At 36.4% G+C, this 2,046-nt stretch overlaps 1 protein-coding gene across 1 annotated transcript in view; it reads right to left on the bottom strand.

Annotated features, from left to right (window-relative positions):
* Window positions 1-356: 356 nt before the first annotated feature.
* yrdc (yrdC N(6)-threonylcarbamoyltransferase domain containing) overlaps window positions 357-2,046 on the bottom strand; it is a 5,272-nt gene continuing 3,582 nt past the window's right edge. The window contains exon 6 of the mRNA XM_014021249.1: window positions 357-1,121. Coding sequence (XP_013876703.1) covers window positions 1,064-1,121 — 58 coding nt within the window. The 3' untranslated portion in view covers window positions 357-1,063. The remainder of the gene's footprint in view (window positions 1,122-2,046) is intronic.

Here is a 2,046-nt window from a genome sequence, read left to right on the forward strand (position 1 = left end):
GTTAATACTTTTACTTGAGCTGCTCCTAGAATGCAAAATCTTATACTTCATAATATGCCAATCATTGAGTTTTAATCATTGCTATAGGACCATTATAAATTAAAAATGTAAAAACAAAATAAAAAGTTACAGGATCCAAATCTAAATCATGTAGATGTAAAATCTCTATCTTCATTTTTAAAGGAAGTTGACTACAGCAGATGTTTGTGAACACTTTAAAGGTGCTCCTTCATGTCTTGGTGCTTGATTTTTATGTGAAGAGTACCCACTGGTCTCTTCATTTCACTCTCCAATAAGAATCACCCATGAGTAAAATTAAGACACCTCTGAATGAACAAATATGTCTCAAACAGTTCTTTTATGAATAATGAAGACAATATCGAAAACTTTTATTTTAAATACACAGACAATTTACAATCCTTTAGCCTGCGTCAGGCACTTCAGAGAGGAGGAGAGATGCAAAACGACAGGAAATACCCATTTACTTATATTTCTTAATATTATAATAATTACCTCATGTAGCTTATTTGCTATAGTAAATGCTTACAGATTGTGGTTTCAGTCTTACAATGTCTGGGTGAAAAAAAAGGATATTTCCAATAATAAAAAGATTCAATTAGATCTTTATGATAAAACAAAAGAAAAATCAACCATTGTTATAAAAAAACTAACTTTTTGTCATAAAGTGTCGTCTCTAATGATACGCTCACCATTTAAAGTGAAAATATAGTATTTTTCCTTAAACAGTCTTTGTTTTAAAGATGCAACTGACATTTTTTTCATTTGAGTAAACAGGAAGCTGAGACATCTTCACTTCATCTGAAGTGACGATAAATAAATTAATTGTAATAAACAAAGATCCCCCAGCGGATGACGTCCCTCCTGACCTGAAGACAGCTGCCGACAGTGTGGTAAGACCCGATTCCTTCCTGAGTTTTCAGCTTTTCCCAGAAAAGTCAGATTCACTGCTGCTTCTTTTCCAGCCTTTCCCCTGGGTCAGAGCTGGTTGTGCGTCTTGGCGTGTGTTTTTGGAGTGCGGAGAGTTTAAAGGTCATTCTTCCCCCTAGTCCTCTGACAGTCCATATTTGCTTTCCAACACATCAAGCGTAGAAGAAAGGGCACTGAAAACAGAATTAGGGTCATTTCTCATGCATTAAAGCAAGTCCACTTCAAAGCAGGCGTAGGTGGAGGGGGTTGGAGGAAGAAATGGGGTTAAGATTTATGATACGTCTATAGTTAACAAGAGTTCGGTTTTATCAGACTAACTGACATCAGTGTTTTATCTTGGAACCCAGAGAAGTTAAAACAGTGCTGTTTTTCTTACAAGTGCGAACCAAATGACATGAGAGATGATGAAAACAACCTTCTAACAAGAAATCTAGCAGCTCCTTCTCTGAGCTGCTGGCTGAGCTGTGATGTCACGCTTTTTCTACCACGGAAACACATTTTCTCTTCTGCTCAGTCAGCGGCAAAGAGGAGTCAGAAGCAGCAGCTGTAAATAAGCCGTTAGCACACGCTCAGTGCTGCTCTTCGTGCTTACTTATTCTGACAGAGGCTGTGTACTGTGCAAAAGAAAAAATATATATACTCATGCTGTTTTTATTATGTAAAAGAAGGCTGAACTTACAGCCCCACCAGCAAATTTAACCTAGGTGATCTGATCAGACTGATATCAGTCAATATGTTTTAACAGAAAATAAATTACACAGGACAGCCTAAACTTATTTTTCCAGTATGACAACATGTCAAAATCAGAGACAGGCAAACAAACTGAAAYCATTATATAAAAATAGGTGGAGATGTCTGCTATTTTTATATGATGTTTCTAGAATAATGTGTRATGTGGGAAAATACACGTGTTAATGTTTGTTTTTTTTCACACTCATGACACAAGCTACATTTACATGGACATAAGTAATTGGATTAAACGGCCATTCTGAATAAAAACGTGTCATGTAAACACCCCATTTATTCGGACCCGATTCAGCTCGATCCGAATGAATTTGTAATCGAAATGAGAGAGGTGGTTTATGCCGATTGATAATC

Source organism: Austrofundulus limnaeus, unplaced genomic scaffold (genome assembly GCF_001266775.1).
Source record: "Austrofundulus limnaeus strain Quisiro unplaced genomic scaffold, Austrofundulus_limnaeus-1.0 Scaffold284, whole genome shotgun sequence".
NCBI lineage: Eukaryota > Metazoa > Chordata > Actinopteri > Cyprinodontiformes > Rivulidae > Austrofundulus > Austrofundulus limnaeus.